The sequence below is a fragment of the Montipora foliosa genome, chromosome 12 (genome assembly GCF_036669935.1).
Source record: "Montipora foliosa isolate CH-2021 chromosome 12, ASM3666993v2, whole genome shotgun sequence".
Classification (NCBI taxonomy): Eukaryota; Metazoa; Cnidaria; class Anthozoa; order Scleractinia; family Acroporidae; genus Montipora; species Montipora foliosa.
In genome coordinates, this window is record NC_090880.1 from 36311283 (window position 1) to 36327916 (window position 16634).

The window sequence follows — 16634 nt, forward strand, 5'->3', positions numbered from 1 at the left end:
TAAACCAAATTCCTCCATTTGAGATGCATCTTATAACCAAGTATTTTGGTGAGATTTTCAGTTTGTGACATAAAATGCCATCAAGTTTGAAAGTTAAGGTGTGCCTTATAACCACCAAAAAGTGGCCGTCCCTTCAGTTATGTTTCAAAAACTTAGGCTTATGGTGTAAGAGGCCACCTTCATAGAAAGAGCCATAACTCAAGGGGACTTTGCCTGATGAATGCTAGAACATGTAGGTGTGGATGTAGAAGTGATAATAACACTGGTGATTATTTCTAACTTGTTGCATTGCTTTGCAGATTCCACTGAACGTTCTTTTGATTACAAATAACCAACTGCATTGTTACCAGAGCTTAGGATAAAAGAACATAACGTAAGCAACATGGTTGCTTTATCATACAATTTAAGTAGGAGTTATCGTTAATCATAAGATAACTTCAAGTAGATATTTGTGTAGTACACCATAACAATATTGTGTTACAACTCTTGAAACCTCAAGGAGGTCTAAAAAGTTAAGAAAGCTGGCTTACTGGCTGTAAATCAGTCTGCAAATATTTTATTCTTGTTTAGTGTTAAAAGTAATAATAGAAATATTATGAAGTTAAAAATTATGATTTTACTTCAAGTTAATATATAATTGCAGCTGATGATTTGGATGTATTAATAACTATTGGTGAGCATTGTTGAAATTAATGTTGTCTTAGTTAAGTTGTGTTTATTTAAATTGAGTTCTTTTTCTTGTGCTTTAGACTCCGGTTTGTTGTGGTGACGTAAACATTGCTGGGTCAATATTCTGTGTTCAAACTCTTGCAGAACAAATTTGCCAGACAAACCTATAACCTCTTAACAGTTTAAGAGGAAAAATGGCCATTGAAAACATCTTCAGTATCATACACATATTCTCATTAGTACAGAAAAAACTTTCTATGTTTGGTCTTGTTTTAGATTTGTAGGATTTTTTCCTAGTGTAAGTAGGAGAAGGACTTTTGTACTTGGTTGTCATTTTCTGTGACAAACAAGTCTGTCATCATTTCCAGTCGAAGGCTGGCTTATTGAACAAACAGAATATTAGTGCAGTAGTATCGTTCTTAAAAAATAATTGCCAACGAGTCAGGCCTTCTGAAGACAGAAGGCCTGGCGAGGCGGCAGCTTATAGAGCCGCGAGAAGATTTTTAGGCGGACGAAATCTCAGAAGCGCTTCAAATTTGAGTGTAATGTAGACCAAAAGCTGTAATGTAGACCAAAGCGATGAAATGTTGACCGTAGCGATAACCAATGAGAGTTAAGCACGAGTACGCCGCGTGATGTTTGCAGCCGCCAGATCACGCAAGCTTGGCTCGTTGGCACTTTAGCGACAGCTATAACTAGTTATACTAAAATATCATTATCTCAAGGTTCAGCATGCCCAATTTCACATCAACATACTCAATAAGTCTGTAAAAAATCAGTTTCTTTCTAGATTAAATGTCCAATTTTGTTTAGAAGCTCAATTTTACATTTTAAAACTGCTTTTACGTCTCGTAAGCATGTTCCAGTGAGACTTTTGCAGCTTACTAAGTGTTTGCAGAATTTTCTGGTGTTTGTTATTTTTGTAGATACATCAAGGTCAGGTGTTCATCACTAAATGGTCTCATAAGCTATATCTTAAGGGTTTTTTAGGGAAGTCAACAAACACTTAATAGTAATTAAATGTTGCCTCAGTTACATTGTAGTTTTCATGTATATTCAATGGCTCTGTTGTTTTCACCAGATTCATTATCTTGTTTCAGTTTTCTAGCCTTTTTGTTTGAAAAAGATACTAACAACTTGTGGTAAAGACCCTAACATTTAAATGAGTGGTCCTCAATAATAGTATTATTGTCATATCATTTGATTTAACCATTTGTTCAGTGAAAGTATAATTTTATGGGTTTGTTTTGTAGCAATTCTGTTCAGCAAAGTTGAAAAAGTTGTTGTAAGTTGTACTTTCCTTTTGACTGTACTTTTGTAAACTTTTGATTTCCAGTTGTAACATTTAATTGTAGAACTTATTTATTTGGCAAAATGGTTGGTGCTAAATTATTCGCAATATCAAGTCTTTGTTCAGCTTAAATCATTGACCTCTTGTCTTTGAAGTCTAGGATTTGTCAGAAAGGGGCCCTAAGATAATTTTACTGCAGTTTTGTCTTTGACCAGAGTTAATTTCCCAAAAATGTGTACACCTGTAAGTGTAAGTTGGTATTATTGAAAGCTAAGTGCACAGTTTGTGAGGTATTGTATGGTTGCGGGACAATTTTTTGCAAATGCTGGTACATTTATTTAAATAACTCATAAAAACTCAAATGCTGTAATTGGTTATAGGCAAGTGAAGGTATGTGCTATGCTATGGAAAATGAATTATGAAAATAACAACTGACTGTGAATTGACCTGGGAAGTCAAGATTATTGATATTTGTCTTGTTCTCAAATTTTGCGTCACACTGCACTAGGTTTGAAAATTAGTAAAGGATTTGAATCATTTCAATTTGATTGCCCTCATATTGACTAAATTCGTTGGTTGCAGTGTAAAAGGCTTGTTAAAATTCTCTACATTGTGTTTTGATAACAAGAAACCCTAAATGTTCTGGAAAAGGGGATTGGATAGCCTGTGCACAGTCCTCTTCCCTGAGGGGGAAACCATCGGTTATTTTACTTTGTGGGGAGAGGGGCAAACTGTACAAAGGATAAGCTTCCCATGTTGTAAATATACGTTCAAACTCCATGATATTGTTAGACATAGACTTTATTAATGCTCATGTTGTATTATTTAAAGTATAGTTAAGGTATTTGTAGTTAAAATATTCCAAAGATAGCTTGGGGGGAAATGATTTGAACTGGACATGCTTAAGAGTTCAATACCTTGCTGTGCGAGGATTATAAACATTTCTTTGAATTATTACCCGATGTTTGTGTATAGGTTAAAATAAGTTTATTCTTCAAACACATTTAAAAGGAAGAGAGGCAATTTACATCTCAAGTTGGCCTTGTAATTCAAATAATAATAATTATTCTTCTGAAAAGACTAATTTTTAGGCTAGAATCCCAGATACATATATTAATGGAAGGTGATTACTCTGCTTATAAAAAAATTAAAATGTACCTTGGTTTCTCCTTGAGAAACTATTTGAAGAATGAGTGACTTTGTTTTCTGCTTCAGTTGGACAGAACATTCACTCGAAGCCTTGTGTTTTGGTTCTTAAGTTCTAGAGAAATAGTGGAAACCTTTGAGGCTCAGGAGTAAAATAAAATGTAATTTTCGTTTTGTTAAAAGAGATCATCTAGCCAATTGTAGTCCCGAGATGAACTGTTCATAACACCAACTGACATTTTGAAAACCTAAGCTTTATTAATTTAAGGAGATCTCTTGTATAGCACTGTTTAAGTTATTTTAGGTGCTAGCTTCATCTCTTTACTCCTCTTCTTCAGTCATAAAATGCAAGAAATATTAACACACATAAACATATACCCTCTCCTCGCTCACGCAAACACTAGAGTTTGAATGAGAGTTCAAATTAAATACTTGGCTGAGTTGTTGAAAGCTAGGTTAGTGGTGATCTGGGTCAAAATTTAAGGGCAACATATCAAACAACATCTTTATTGCCACAGTACATCGAGGTGGGGAGAAGTTAAATCAGGTGAAGTTAAAATTTCTGAGATTACTTCAGAGGCTTCAGTGAAAGCAAATGAATAACTAAAGTTGAAAGTGTTGACAGAAGGGTCACAAGTTGATAAAAAATAAATCATTATCAAATTAATCGTTTTAGGAGTATTGTAGCATAATGTAATGTAGTTTGCTTACAGAGATTGATGAGGTCAAGCGCATTGAGAAGCAAGGAGAATTTTTTCCAAACATCAATAAACTAAGATATGACACAGCTAGGGATAGAAATTCTGAAATACTTACACGTTACTTGAGATTAGCATTAACTCTGCTCTGAACAACTCAGCCAAGCATTAAAAGCAATTTCATCAAACCTAATGGCTTTGCCAAAGAGGAGTGGAGGCACTTGTGATGTACAAACCCTGTGGATCAAAGGTTGAAACGCACTGTGGAATATCTTGTTTGTGGTCTTTTCTATGTACAAACACGTTCCTTTGGTCATTGAGTTTATTTAGGAGTTCACTTAAAAAGTGCGGTGAAATATGAAATTACATATTATTAGGATTATTATTATTATTATTATACATGTTTAACATTTTGTAGCAACTGCAATAAACTGTTATTAATGGAACCAAAAATTTAATGTGTGCACCTTTATTGTGTTTTCCCTTAATGTTTGTGTGAACAATCATGGAAATTAATGCTTATGCGCAAAAATCTCATTGAATAGCAGGCAAGGTCATGACAACAGAACACTGACAATCTTTACGTGTAAACCTGTTTTGGTGCCCAAATTTTTGCATTTCCCACAGAATCACACGTCTGGAAACGTCAGATGCACAATGATTTCCATATCAAGTGTCAAGAAGTGTCCCCTAAACTTTGGTCCTCAAATAATAATGATCATATTCTTGGGTTGCATGTGACGTCACAAGAAAATAAAATACAAAACTAAAGAGCCTTTTGAGTTTTATCTTGATCAGCTACAAGAGGTTTTAAAAAGATTTCTGTTTGCATGCTTTCAGCTCGGTACCATGCTTCGTTTCAAAATAGAGCAGTTTGAATTTCAGTTTTTCACAGTGCGTGACTTGTAGATGAATTTCGAAAAACATGCCAGTTGCATAAGTGCATTATTTGCATTCAAATAAAATTTTATGCGTCAATTTAGCCTTACTTAGTTTATGAATACATTAACGTGGAAAGAGGCTAGAAAACATGGAATCGAGTGTACTGATTTGAATTTCGAATTCAAGATGGCGTCTTTAGATGATGTCGTATTTATTGATTGTCGTATAATGGATGTCGCGTTCTTGATCTTGTTGACACAAAAATTTTTCCTCAGCCCTCCTCCTCCCCATTCCTGCCTCTTCCTTGTTCTATGGTTTGTATTTTCCAGGCGGTTGATTGCCCTCGCCTTCGCCGGCAATACATGTTTAATGAATTTTTAAGTTGTATTTGTATTGGATTTTCAGAGTTTAATAAACCGGCTATGTGCAAAAATTTCACATAGCCATCTTTTCTCCATCATGTTGTTTGTATTGCCTTTTCAAACAGAGCACAGCACATATTTCATTCTGAGTGAGGTTTGCCATTTTGTGGGTGGATTGAAGCATAAAAACATCTATTTCCCTCGTGTTTTTGTGGCCTAAACACCCAATATACTAGTAGACGTGTCTATACGAATATTTGCTAGCTCATTATACAGCAGAGTGTTAAAGACAGCAAAACTAAATTCCAGATGTTTCTAAAGGTTTCTGTTCACCATACTAACTCTACATAATTGAGTAATATATTTCGCAGAATAGCTCAAGTACGGAATATCGCACAGCTCCGAGACTTGGACCTGTTGTTTATTTATTCCTCTTCTGTAACATTTCCATTTCTTGACTCAATTTTTTAAGGGGTAAGCGATTTATGTTTTCACTTGCATGACGTGCAACCCGAGAATAGCCCACTTCGGGAAATACCATAATACTCTTTGTTTGGTCCTCCAAATTTTGCATAAGCATTGTTTCCAGTTGCTCTTGGGACTTTCAATGGTCCTAAGAGAGAACAAAAACAATGCTTACGCAAAATTTGGGGGGCCAAACAAAGAGTATTATGGTATTTTCCGAAGTGGCCTGTTCATGAAACATCTTTCCTCAACCTCAGATTTTAGAGTAGCTTGGTATAGCTGATATCTCTGAACATATACCCTCCCAACCTTGATATATTACAGAGGACAGACCACAAGGATCAGAGGCTTGAACGATTTTTTTCTTTCCAAATAAAACTGCGTGCATGACTAACTTGGCATAAAAAAGTCTTTGATTCGTTACATAATTGGGAGGTTTATTGACAATGGACAGATAATGCTTTGAAGTAGCTTATTTAAGCAGTTAACCTTTTCCCTCCTATGAACATTTCTACATTTTGATCCTTTGACATATGAAACTTCATTGACCTAATTGTTAATTAAGTCTCACTCTCGGGTCAATGGGTTAATTAAGCAACTTTATTTAAGTGAGTGGTCGTTCCAGCGCTGGAGCACTAATTGGGGACATCATAAACTGAAATTAACAGTTAATGCAAATCAAGTTAAACATTGGTTCTCAATTTAGAGGTTTCCATGACAAAAGCAGCACAAAACAATTCTCCGTTTCTCCTGTTCACTTGAAAACCCTTGGTACCATTCCATTCATAGGATGATTCTCACATTGTATGAAGTGAAATGGAGTGTCTAATCGGTGTGGGTCGTGGGTAATTGGTCTTGGGTCATGGGTCCCTAACCCTAGCGCTTTTTTATCAACGACTGGAAATTCTCGAAACAGATAAGACCTAAGACAAATTTGGACCGAGCACTGAGGGAGCTAATATATATCTTTTTTCATCTTCAAACAAACACGACCCACCCACCTACCCACGCGATTTAGCCTCACCCAGTGAAATGGCTTCACTCAAGCACAAGTGGCTTGTGTTTCTTGTTTGGTAATAATATCTTCTGCTCACATTTTGAACCTTTGTTTGGACTCCCAAGGGACACCCTTTTGTGGAATACTTTTGAAGCTGTTCAAAACATTGCAGCACATGTTTTATTGGGTTAAAAAACATGAGGCATAAAAAACTGCTATTCATTTTTAAAACTTAAGCAGCTGCAAAGGAAGAGCGAAAAATTCCAGGTTTTAGTTGCTCAGCTGACTGCAATGACATTTCCATTTTTCATTTCTGTACATTTTTAGGTTACTTTAATATTTTGGTCAAATGCCACACATTTTTGCTTTCCAGTTGTGGCCAGTTCAGGGGTTTAAAGGGTAACTGTCATTTTGCAACATCAACACAAACATTTCAGGCTGTTACTAAAAGTGGGACAGGGACGCGGGGTCTCGGGGACGCGGGGACTCGGGGACGCGGGTACTCAGGGACATGGCGAGGAATTCGGAACTCGGAGACGCGCGGGGATTTGAGGACGTGATAAATCACACCTGCGCTGAATTGGTAACATACTTTTTTTGAGGGTTAAAATGTAAAATAATCTAATATGCTGGAGAGTTTGTCAGACCAGTAGCTGATGATTTCCAGCGTCCATGGTTCCTCCTTGCCTATTTTACCGAGAGAGCTCTGGGTACAGAATAGTTCCAACGCAATGGTTCACTTTACTTTATACAATGTGAGAATTATCCTATAAATGGAATGGTACAAAGGGTTTTCAAGTAAACAGAAAAAAATAAAGGATCATTGTTTTGAGCTGATTTTGTTGTGCATCCCTCTAAATTTAATGACTTTGCAGTGTATTGGATAGAAAATGCCTTTACTTATACTTAGATGTATGCCACAAAGTTATTTTTGCTTTTAAAGCGAATACTATTGTTTTGTGCCTTAGCCATCACTGAAAGTACCTATTCTTCACATCATAGTGGGTCTCCTTGTTACTGCTGACAGCCAACTTCAAATTCCAGTATCTATCTATCAGAAAATGGCTCTATTACTTAAAAACTTTTAACATGTGTAGACTAGGGGATGGAATCTCCCAATTCATTCAAGCCATATTGACTTTTACTATTACATTTTCTATTTTTAACTGTATATTAAACCAAGCTCTACACGCATCCAATATGTTAGATTCTGAGACATTTGTGTTGGCGGCTCCAATAAAAACATTCCCCATGTCTAGACTGGAAGATGGAATCTCCCAGTTTATGCAAGCCATATTGTTTTACTATTACATTTTCCATTTTTATGTGTATATTAAACCAAGCTCTACACACATCCAATACGTTAAATTCTCTACCTTAGTATTTGCATGGCGGGTCTAATTTGCAGGTCACAGGTTGCAGGTCATTGTTTCACCAATACAGAAAGTATCCTAAACATTCTTAAAAGCTAACCTTAGGCCTAATTAGGCCTAAACAAAAGTTTTTAGGCCTAAGATTAGCTTTTATGAATGTTTAGGATACTTTCTGTATTGGTGAAACAATGACCTGCAACCTGCGACCTGCAAATTAGACCTGCCTGTATTTGCATATCCTTATAGTATAAAACATTATTGCAAACTTGGCCTTGTTCGCAAGACTAGGTCACTTGCCTTGGCCCCAAAATGTGTGTTGGTTGGTGGTGGTCAGTCAGTAGGCAATGGAAAATGAGAGTAGCAAAATGTTCCTGGTAGCCTATGGAGTGTTGTGTATTATTTTTACGTAGTTTGATCATCCTACAGGATTAATAATGTCCTTTTCACCCAGTGTCAAGCTAAGCAATGCCTGTGCATAACGTCTTCTTGTTTTACAACCTTCAAACCTTCACAATATTCTTATAAGCCTTTACTCCTGCTGGACTAAATCTGCAGAATTTAAAATGGCACCTCCATTTATTTTGAGTCCATTTATTTGAAGAATTCCAAATTCCATAATCTGTAGCGTAAGGTACTGCGCCAAAATGGGTTTGTCAAACATGATAACAGGTCCCTCAACCAAGTGCACTGCTGGACCTGCAAAATGTCCACAAACAAAGTTTGCATCCAGTTGCTTGTTGCCATGGCAATCTCTTGAATGTGCTGTAAAATCATCTGGGACAGGATTCAATCCAGCTCTGATCTCCAGATTTCTCAACCTCTCACAAAAGCCGTTTTGACGGTTGATAATGGTCAGTGACAGAATAAGAATTGGAGAGGGCAGTTTCACTTCCAGCCAAGGATATATTTCTTCCGCTGAATGAAAGTAACCTTCATTATTCACTGAAATTTTCCCATTTACTGCTAATTGCGGTCCCCAGTTATCTGCTCTGTTGAGGTATATCGAGGAGCAACGAGTCTGAAAGGGGACAACTTTTTCTGTCCCTGATACGAATTCGTTTTTCAGTTGACTGATCACCCACTGACGTGTTGTCATCACGGTCGGCCGCTTTTGCTGCCAGCCGGCAACTTTCAGAATCATTTTTTTCGTAAAATCCCCAAATGTTGTTCGTTTGTGATTTTTTGTAACAAAGAACACAGCCGCTTCAATTAAACAATCTACACTCAGTGTGTTACCAAGATCCATCACCGAGGCGTAATTAGATTCGTTCATGTTGTTGATGATATGTTCGATGCAAATATCAGCGATATCTGAAAGACTGATGAAGTCGGCAAACGCAAGAACATCTTGCACACAACTGTCGGTCAGGTTGACTTGATGACTGTATAAAAAGTCGATACAAATCTTTATCTCATCCACTGAAAAATCTTCAAAGGTCGTTTCGCTCGCTGTTGGATCCATTCGGAACAGGCCGGCGAAATATTCACTTTGGGAAGCCAGAATGAACCTGTGAGACTGAATTTCGAAGCCATGTTTGTCTTTGATGGTAAAATCATAAAACTGATTTTCTCCTTGTTTTTCGTGGTATACTTTTAAGTTATAGCAGTAGTTACGGATTTGGTCGTTTCGGGCTTGAATGGCGTCCATACTGAATTCCACAGTATGAGGTCGGACCACAGGCTTCCCACATTTGAGGTAGGAAAACTTTATTTCAAATGAGATAGTTATTTACACAATTTTTTTACGATCGGTGATTTTCCCATACAATTCTCTATATACACAAACTGTCGCATACACCACGTATTTTCAGCTTGGGGAGCCTGTGGTCGGACGGAACAACCACGCCCTCTTTGCGGCAGCACTTCCGTGAGTGGAAAACCTCATCAAACCGGTCAGTGTAAAACGCAGACTGCAGACCGGGGTTAAAATGCAGACTGAGGTTATAATTTAACTGTTGAAAAAGCCCAAACCCATTAGAAATGCTAACCTTAGGCCTAAAACAATATTTAGGCTTAACTATTTAGGCTAACAGTTAAGCCTAAATATTGTTTTAGGCCTATTTACATTAAGCCTAAGGTTAGCATTTCTAAGGGTTTGGGCTTTTTCAACAGTTACGTTATAACCTCAGGCTGCATTTTTCCCCTGGTCTGCAGTCTGCGTTTTGTTTTACACTGACCGTCATCAAACTGCTATTTGCAACGCAACGTTTTTTCCTTTCCTGAAACGTTCAGAAAACTCCCGAACATTAGCGTAGATACCTGAAACGTTCCAGTGAATCTCGAAGGTATTTTAATCTGCTACTGTGGCTGAAACCAGTTTCAACACTTGAAAGAAACGTTCTTATTAAAAGGATTGACACTACAACACTTAAGGACGGTGCCTACTATTGTTATTGCGCACACGTTCTGCGCATCTCGAGATACTCAGATTTCCTATCGGTGATGCTTACTAATACAGGGATATTTTTGCGCGGTTTAAAACTATCTGGAAAAAGTAAACCTTCGTAAGTACTCTTGGTATCCAAAAAGAAAATTGGGGGTAACCATGCATTTTTGACAGATAATTAAGCTTCAATTTGAGAAAGAACGCCATAGACTGCTTTATATTTTAAAGCTTTTTACAAAGATTATTCATGAATTATCTTTGAAAAATGCGTGGTTACCCCCAATTTTCTTTTTGGATTTCAATAACACTTGTTAAGATCTACAATTTCCTGCATAATCACACACCAATTATTGCTGAAAAAGATTCGATCATTTTTCTGACGTAAAAGGTACTCTGGTAACAGGAAAGTCCTCCAAAAAACCCATATTTTGGATTTAGCTGCTCGTATCTAAAAAACGAGCTCAGTGACCCCCATTTTTTTCATTTCTGAAATGTAATCAGCATGCCAGAATTAAACTGCAAAGTTTAAAATAATTCTGTGGAGCAGATTCAGAGCCACCTTAAGTAATTGAAAAGTTAAGGTAGCTCTGAATTCGCTCCACATAGTTTTTTAAAACTTTGCAGAGAGTTTCATATTGGCTTTCTGATTACTTTTGTGCAATAAAAGATTGGGGTCACTGTGTTCGTTTTTCAGATATGAGCAACTAAAGCCTAAATATAGGATGCTTTTGTAAGGCTTTCCTGTTGTCATGGTAACTTGTTATGTCACAACATGACTGCATCTTGTTCAGCAATAATTGATGGTACCATAACATTGGTATTCTGTGATCAAGTGTTGTAGTGTCAATCCTTCCATATAACAAGGTCTCTTGAGAGTGTTGAAACTGGTTTGAGCCACCTTAAGCACAGGCGGCCCAGACTCGGAGGGGAGAAAATTATAAGGATTTGTATGGGAATCTCGATAACAAACTGAAAAAGATATTTACACGCAAAAGTTCGGTAAGAGTGTGGGTTAACAGCCCTGGATTTGAGTTGTTTTGTGATACCCTCTTGCTGCGATTTTCGTAATTCTGCAAACTTCTCATCTTCAAGCGCCTATGGCCAAACCACGTTTTGGCTTCCATCAATCAAGTTCCAGCGAGCATCCATTGCTGAGAAACAGCAAAAAATATTCAAATATTCAAAATCCTTTGAGGCTCGCTTGCAACAAATTTTGATACGACAGGTCAACCGTTCACTTTTTTGTCTGACTGACAAACTCAATCTTTGCAGGCCAGTGCACAAGGTAAAATGCATTAAGGGCCTAAAGACTGATCTTTCGTGCATTGCCAAGGAAGTGAAATGTTACTTCCGATGACTGACGTCATCATATCATGAGCTGAGCAGAAAGCCCACTCACCGACCTGAAAAATTTGATAGCAATCTCCTAATTGTTGTCAATTTTGTCTGCATCAAAGACTTTTTCCTCGCGCTCGTTCTCAGATCAACTGCGCATGCGTAGACAAACTGACTTCCGGTTTGAGAAAAAGCTAAATTTCTGGTGGTCTTCAAATTAAACTAATTTTTTTTTCATATGGCACGTTTCACCCCCAAATAGAGAAATATATAGCCAAGCATTGATTTTTCAAATCATCTTTTTTGAAAATGTTATGGGTGTTTCAGTATCGTTTATCTCTTTAAAAAGGACATTTCTCAAAATGAAAAGAAAACCATGCTTGGCTGGATGCAAAAATGAATACAAATTATCAAACCACCAGATTAAATACCCAAATTGTTAAGCACAAAAACAAATTTAGAATTTTCTTTTATTGGTCAAATGACCATGGGTGTGGCATGATGATGTCATATTTGGTTTACAAAACTTGGAAACTGACCAAAACAATGCCAAATTCGCTCAAATTACTTAACCATTACAATCCTTAGCAATGCAACGCACCCCAAAAAACATGTCAGTAGGCCCTTAACTCAATTTAAACAGGATTCCATTTCAAACATGGATAAGCTAACTTGCAGAGAATACCCCTCTTAAAATTTCACCCACTGTCATATTTCTCAGTTCACTGCTCACATCAGATTCAGCATTGTCAACAAAGGGTTCATCCCTCACTTTGAAATATGACTGGATGATTCCTCGGCACATGGGACAATAGCTTAGCTGCTGAAAACACAGTCCACAAACACATGCATGTCTACAGGGAAGGAATGCTCTTGTAACTGGTAAAGTTCTGCAAACAATGCACACAGCATTGGCCAACTCTGATGGCGACAAACAAACATTGTTGTCTTCAACTGATGATGGTGATAATTCTGTTACATCTGATGAGACTTGACTGTGTGCCGGGGGTGACTGTGCATCAGTGAGATCATCACTCTCTACCACAAATAGTTTCTGTGAATGACAAGGAATCATAAAATTATAGACTGAATACATTATTTATAAAGTTAGTTTGACTTGTAGTCTAACCTTGTCAGCATGTGTAAAATTGAAATTAAAAACCTGTAAATGAGGTTAGCTAGGCTAATCAGCACAAAGACAAAAGAATGAAATAATTGCCATTATTTTTTGCAGTCAGTCTATAAGTGAATGAATTGTATATTAAATGTTTTTATTTAGGAAACCTATCAAATAAAAGAAACATCAATTTTCACTCTTTATTTCACTTCTTGCTCTTAAACCTCAGAGAGAAACTTGCTATGTGGGCAGCTAGTACTTGTATGCAAAGAAGGAACTGGTGGTGTTAACTTTGGATTTGTGAAGAGTTAAGCTTCAAAAATTGAACTGGTTTAAAAATATACATGTAATAAACCAAGAAAAAAACTTTGAACCACATTAGATGTATTAAATCTTAGAAGATTAATTTGCTACCCAAAATTAGCAATATTAGCCAGAGCTAAATAATTTCAATGAATAAGAGGAGAAAATATATACTCAAGATAATAGTTATGAGACGAATACAGTATAATTTATTCTTATAAGAAACAGAATAAAAGGTAAAAGTGGGTTAATGAAACATAAGTGGGAATGTAATCTTCGCAACAAGAATTGTGAAAAGAGAAAAAGGAATATGGGAGATAACAAATTGCTCATATCAACAAACTCCTCCTCAGTCTCCAGAACCTTAACGCCCATTTACATCTAAAAGATGCAGCAAACGTATGTTAAATTCAACAAGCATTATGATTGAATGGTTGGTTCTGATTTTTTGCAAGAGAAATTTCACTGGTGGCACACATGCTTTAAGAGCAGTTCATGCAATTTTGCTTGAAAACAGGTTAGGTTAGCAAAAGGTTTAAGCAAAACAGGTTAGGTTGTTAAAAGCAACACATAGTCAATGTTTAAAGTGCATCATTAAAAAGACGACAATACATAATACCTTCATGCTTAAGATATTTCCTTCAGCAGTCTCAATACATTGCTTCACTACGTTGCAGGTCAGATTGCCATGTACAGACTTTGACACCTGTACTGCTGTAAGGAGAGCCACCTGCAGGGAACAATAAATTTTATGAAAATTTTAAAGCAGTGATCTTGAACAGACTAAACGGTTGAGAAAATCAAATTTTGTTGAACGGTAACAATGATAAATAATTTGTTATTTTTCAAAACTGGATTTTTTTTGGTCAGATAATTTCCAAAAAAAAAAAAGAAACCACTATTATAAATATAAAAGTTTTGAGACAATCAAGGAAAATGAATTGATAAATTGTGTTACAATGTCAGAGGGCTGCTGTTGTTCCAGTGTATCTGACACCTCTATGGCGACTATCAAAGTATATAAATTGCTGGGAAAAGAGCTGCTTTCTAGTAATCCATCCTCCATGTTAAAGGGAGATTCAGCAAAACATTCGTAATCAGAACCGCAGTCATATCTAAAGAAATTAAGAAATTAAGGAATATTCCTACAGTTGAGCAACTCTTGTATTAAGTGAAGTTACTGAAAAATTTAGATTGTTATAATGATCAGGATTTTGTTGCAGCCAGGATTCTTACATTATTGTAGGTGGCCACAGTCGATAATCTTGTTCTCTAAGTGACATTGCGATAAAGTGATTCATTTGGTCTGGGTTCTCTCACCCCTCCCTCACTCCCTCCTTCCAGGTACTGTTTAATTCATGTGGAAGATCATTCATCAAAGATCTTGAAATTGTTTTAATTCCTGTTGCAATTTCTTCACTTTAGCTAGTTTTTTTTTCCCTCAAGAGATCAAGCACATCCTCTAAGAACATACAGCCAATAAAAACAACAACTAAGAAAACAACAAATACCACAACAAAGAGAAACTTGTAAGCTTAAGGTTCATCATCATCATCTAACACCAAAGAAAATCAGGTTAGTCTTCCTTGTGAAGGATACAATTCTGATAAGCTTCGCTCTCTGTATGATCCCAGAAGGAATTGCTCTAGGGGAACAGTTGACATACTTGGTGATTCCTCTAAATCTGAGTCACTGCTGCTATTCTCAGAATCATCAAAGGTACTTCTCGCATCCCCTGACTTACAAAGCGAATCAATGGTGTCTTTTCTTACTTCCCAGTATAAGGTCATTCGACATGGAGCTGCTGTACTCAGAACAAAGTCTATAACACCTTTAAAATAACATTCAGATGATAGTACATGAAGAATACAATAATCTGATCTAATATCAAGAATTGATACTCTGTGCAAGTTCTTTATATCTTTGTAATTAAACCAACATTAAATGAGAATTAGTTTAATTTTGATACTTCAGGTTCATGCACTTACAAGTCTGTTCTCCCATCTCAAAGATGTTTAGGTTTTCAACTGGAGATTCAATTTTCGATTGGGCACCATACACCTTTGTACATCTTGTAAGTTGCACAAAGGTGTGTGGTGCCCATACACACACGGTTCACACTGTAATTGAAATAGTAACACTTTGGTGCTTGCTAAATTAAAAAAATAAATAAATTTAACCTTGTCTTGTAGTAATAACTGGTACACCAAAGGGATTTAAATGGGAATAGGGTAATAGGAGATAAGTATCATGAAAACCTTTTACAATTTACTGCTCCCCTTATTTCCAGCCATATTGGTGACTCTGAGTTTGGGTTGCCTGTGAAGACGTTCATATGGCCGGGTTACTCGATTTTAGGGATTCCTCCAATATATTTTTCGAGATATAAAAGTAAAGAGGATTACTAAATTTGATACAGCCGCAGAATAGCTGATTACATTACCTCTTCCGGACGTTGTCAACTTACAAGACCTCAATCTCAGATGAAACGGGTTTTTTACTTTGATCATCGGGTGCGACGGGATTTCTATTCGTGGTGGACTCAAATTGAAGACGGCGTCTCTTTCCATGGCACCAATTCTGACTATAAACCCAGCTAAAAGTGCGAAACAACCTACAATCACAAGAGCTGAAAGCAGGGACAAAGGACTAGTGTAATCCACCATTTTGATTTCCCTGTCAGTTCTGTGTTTACAAATGAAATGTACGTAGTGTAGTATGCATCGATTTATACTTGGCACATGAAGAGAAACTCCTACGTAGGCTCTATTTCAGAAAATGGCTTCAAATCCAAAAATTGCCATGAGGTTGGGATCTGTTATAAAACTTAAGCCTGAAATGTATGAAAGATACAAGGAACTACATGCTGCAGTTTGGCCAAAGGTTAGAGTGGTTCAGTAGTGTCATGCACCTACAAAGCAGCTTTCACACTCCGCTGAGCAAGCTGAAGTCCGTAATACAGTCACATTTCTTTTCAGGTTCTTAAGAGAATTTATGACAGCAATATAAGGAACTACACCATTTATTACGACAAACATCATCACTTGTTGTTCTCTCACATGGAATACATTGGTAAGTAAAACCAATCAATCAATCAGACAATAGATGGGTCGATCTAATAATAATTAGCAATCAATTTACATACTGACCATAGTCAGTCAGACAGCTGGGTTGGTTTAATTTCTGAGCTGTATATGAGACAGCAGGATTACCATGCATGATGGGAAATTTTCCATATGGACACTTCAGCCCTTAAAACAACCAACCGCCAGAAATACGTCTGCATTCGCAGGCTACAGCCCTTACCACGGTGGAAATAGTATAATGCATTGTCTTGATAGAATGCACAGTAGCTGATTTTAACTGCTTTTCGTTTGTCATATTGTTAACCCCTTTGAATTCCATTAGCCAGCAGCCTGAACCGGCCATACTTAGTATTTTACTCTGTCAACGCCAGACGATTTTACTCGACAATGGGGAACCCTCGGGAGTCAAATGAATGGGATTGCCTGTGTCAGTTAATTTAAAGATTGATTCCTAAAGCAATAGGCCATTTCCAAGTTCATGTCTGCCTCCTCCTCAAAGCGAGTCTACGTGCAAAGTTTTTGTG

General features: G+C 36.9%; 4 protein-coding genes across 5 annotated transcripts in view; 2 read left to right on the top strand and 2 right to left on the bottom strand.

Moving 5' to 3' along the window:
• LOC137978678 (protein Smaug homolog 2-like) overlaps positions 1–4974 on the top strand; it is a 28191-nt gene extending 23217 nt beyond the window's left edge. Inside the window, exon 12 of one of the 2 annotated variants that reach the window (XM_068825692.1) lies at positions 300–4974. In XM_068825692.1, the coding sequence (XP_068681793.1) occupies positions 300–331 (32 nt within the window). In that variant the 3' untranslated portion in view covers positions 332–4974. The remainder of the gene's footprint in view (positions 1–299) is intronic. The other variant, XM_068825693.1, reaches the window with a different exon arrangement.
• Positions 4975–7362: 2388 nt separating this feature from the next.
• On the bottom strand, positions 7363–9666 carry LOC137978647 (uncharacterized). Its single transcript, XM_068825653.1, has one exon. It carries the CDS (start codon positions 9529–9531, stop codon positions 8413–8415), a length of 1119 nt encoding a protein of 372 aa, XP_068681754.1. The 5' UTR covers positions 9532–9666; the 3' UTR covers positions 7363–8412.
• Positions 9667–12057: 2391 nt separating this feature from the next.
• On the bottom strand, positions 12058–15690 carry LOC137978649 (cell growth regulator with RING finger domain protein 1-like). Its single transcript, XM_068825654.1, has 5 exons — positions 15468–15690; positions 14624–14855; positions 13983–14139; positions 13644–13754; positions 12058–12658 (listed from the first exon to the last, which is right to left on the bottom strand). Exons 1-5 carry the CDS (start codon positions 15688–15690, stop codon positions 12272–12274), a joined length of 1110 nt encoding a protein of 369 aa, XP_068681755.1. The 3' UTR covers positions 12058–12271.
• A 49-nt stretch (positions 15691–15739) lies between these two features.
• Positions 15740–16634, top strand: part of LOC137978650 (L-rhamnose mutarotase-like) — a 1800-nt gene continuing 905 nt past the window's right edge. Inside the window, exons 1-2 of the mRNA XM_068825655.1 lie at positions 15740–15907; positions 16003–16096. Of these exons, the coding sequence (XP_068681756.1) occupies positions 15803–15907; positions 16003–16096 (199 nt within the window). The 5' untranslated portion in view covers positions 15740–15802. The remainder of the gene's footprint in view (positions 15908–16002; positions 16097–16634) is intronic.